At 49.9% G+C, this 2,870-nt stretch overlaps 1 protein-coding gene across 1 annotated transcript; it reads left to right on the forward strand.

Annotated features, from left to right (window-relative positions):
• Positions 1–2,571, forward strand: LOC144715036 (transcription factor HHO3-like). The gene is made up of 5 exons (XM_078589882.1): positions 1–499; positions 577–863; positions 934–1,219; positions 1,352–1,428; positions 1,958–2,571. The coding sequence occupies exons 1-5, from the start codon at positions 349–351 to the stop codon at positions 2,369–2,371; spliced, it is 1,215 nt and encodes a 404-aa protein (XP_078446008.1). The 5' UTR covers positions 1–348; the 3' UTR covers positions 2,372–2,571.
• Positions 2,572–2,870: the final 299 nt, after the last annotated feature.

Here is a 2,870-nt window from a genome sequence, read left to right on the forward strand (position 1 = left end):
CCGCACAACTCGTTGTTTAAAATTCTTCTTTCTCTCTCTAGGCAGAGGGGACGATATGAATGCAAGCATCAGCTAACGCCGGCAGACCAATCTTTCATCTTGACCCTCTGTCAGTTCTTTCTCTTTAGCCTAACCACGCGGAGAGGGCATAGATTTCCGGCCGTCTTCCTCATCTCTCCCCCGAGAATATACTTCAGATTCGGTGAACATTCGGCTATTTCGTTTTCTCTTCTTGTGCTCGTGCTGCAGTTTCCATCCGCTAAAACAACTCTTGCGGAGACATCGGGCTGGATTTTAGGCTAGAGGTGAGAATCCGGAGATAGATTTCTTCTGAAGCGGGTAGGTGTGATGATAGCCATGGATATGGAGGCGGAAACCAGCGCCCAAGAGGAACGGGCTTTGGGTTACAGAGACTACGTTCAAGCGTTGGAGGAGGAGAGGAAGAAGATCCAGGTTTTCCACAGGGAGCTTCCTCTCTCTCTCCACCTCGTCACCCAGGGTAAGCAAGAAAAACACGAAGCTTGAATATTGTTGTAAGAAGTGAGCTTGAATTGCATCGATTTGATAATTCTGCAGCGATTGAGAGCTGCCGGCTACGGATGACGGCTGGCGGATGTCGATCTGAGATCGATGAAGGGGAAACGTCATCCGAGGGCGGACCCGTGTTGGAATTCATCCCCATTAAACGGAAAAGCTCGTCTGCTGGTGGTCATGAACAGGAGCTCGGGCAGCGTCACCAAGAAGAAGATAGCTTCAGTACCACGAGGATTAAAAACAGCGATTTTTCTGGGAAGAAGCCCGACTGGCTTCAGGCTGTGCAGCTATGGAATCCTATTCCTGATTCCCACCACGACGAAGACGACGTAGGATACTCTCTCCGGCTTGACTCTGTATTGTATTATTTCTGCTGTTTTCTAATGTGTAATGCTGCAGGATACTTGTAGGCAAACTTTCGTAGCAGATCGGAGCAAGGGATCTAGCGCCTTTCACCCTTTTCTCCCAAGGAAGGCATCTTCTATACTGGCGGCGGGGGAACTGGCAGCGCCGCCGCCTCAGGTCAAGGCCACGCCGGCAGTAAGCTGCACATCCGACGGGAGAGACGGGAAAGGAGAAGGCGACGATAAGGAATCTCATCCGCTCAGGAAAGCGAGGCGGTGCTGGTCACCTGAGCTGCACCGACGATTTCTTGATGCGTTGCAGCAGCTCGGCGGATCTCACGGTTAGGAAATGTTATTTTAAGCAAATCAATCTACTATCTTGAAGCGTTTCTTCGATTTCTCCAAATGGTTATTCTGCATTTTTTGCCGGAAACAAATCCCGATGCTAAAGTTGTGATTTTTACTTTGTCCAGTTGCAACGCCGAAGCAGATCCGGGATTTGATGAAGGTGGACGGCCTCACCAACGACGAGGTCAAGAGCCATCTTCAGGTATATCTTCTTCTCGACCGTCATTTCTCCACAACTATAAGAAAGAAACTTTCCGGTTTGAGCTTCATTCCCGTTGCATATTTCCCTATTTCCATTCTTTCTTCCCCCTTTTCCTGTCCTTGTTCCTCCTCCCAGTTCAAGCCTGGCGGCTACGTCGATGCCTGACAGTGCCGAGCACCCTCTCCCTCTCTCTCTCTCTCTCTCTCTCTCTCTCTCTCTCTAAGATTTCTGCCAGTCCCCTTAATTAACGTTGCTATCTACGGATCTCGTTTTCTCGGAGCAGAGATCCGGTGAGATATCCACCTCACCCGCTACCGTTCCTTTAAATCGTCAAAGCTGCAGAATCGTCAAACACATGGATTCCTAACATTATTAAGTGATAATGCGCGTAGTATGATGACGAGACTCGAGCAAAAGAATCGCACGGGGATATTACCTTTCGCTTTCTCCGCGTCATCATAAAAAATCTATTATCTCTAAGGCGATGTTCTCATCATGACGTTCATCTGTGCATTTTTCACGGACACAGAAATTCAGGCTTCATTCCCGACGCCCGACAAGTTCCGTGTGTCACGGCGGCGCCGCCAACGCGCCACCGCAGCAAGTCGTCTTCCTCGGCGGTTTGTGGATGCCTCCGCCGGAATATGCTGCGGCAGCAGCGGCGGCGGCGGCGGCGGCGGCGGTAGCCCATGCGCCTCCGGCGGGGCCGCAAATCTACGCTCCGGTGGCTTCTCTACCGGTTTTGGCCCAGAAACAGGACCCGGCGAAGCAGTCACCGAAGTCTCTTAGTTTATCGCCGCCCAATGGCTGCAGCGGCTTACGAGAAGAAAGAAGACGTGATGCCGACGGAGGAATGCGTTCCAACTCAGCCACCACTTCTTCATCTTCCGACACTACGTCCGCCTCCCATTTCAACCGTGATAACGCTCTGCAGAGTTGCTGAGGAGTCGCCGTTTTTCCGAGGTGACGTAAACGAAGAGAAAGAGAGTAGGAGACTGGAGGGTGGCGACTCTATTCTGTCACTATTCTTCCGGAAGTAAATATGAGATTCATCCGTCTCTTTCTCAATTTCCGTTGTAATTGAAACTCTTGAATCATTTTTTCCCGAAGGTTATGGAAAGAGAGAACCCAACTTATACGTAACGAAGAGTTAGAGAAGGGGGTTGACGGAAACGTTGGAGAGAAAGACGGGCTTCAGTCATATTGGCAATAGAGCTAAATAAATCCTTCTCTGTCGGTCTCCTGTTTATCTCTCGCCCTTGGGTGGCGTCAAAATGCTATCGTTGGCGCATAATAAATGTGAGATAGGTAGATTTACGGCGAAGTATCGACATGTCTGAACAATAGAGCTAAAAAAATCCTTCTCTGTCGGTCTCGTGTGTTTCCATCGCCATCGGGTGACGTCAAATGTTCTCGTTGCCGAATAATAAAAACTTGGGAGG

Source organism: Wolffia australiana, chromosome 18 (genome assembly GCF_029677425.1).
Source record: "Wolffia australiana isolate 7733 chromosome 18, ASM2967742v1".
In the NCBI taxonomy this organism is placed as follows: Eukaryota; Viridiplantae; Streptophyta; class Magnoliopsida; order Alismatales; family Araceae; genus Wolffia; species Wolffia australiana.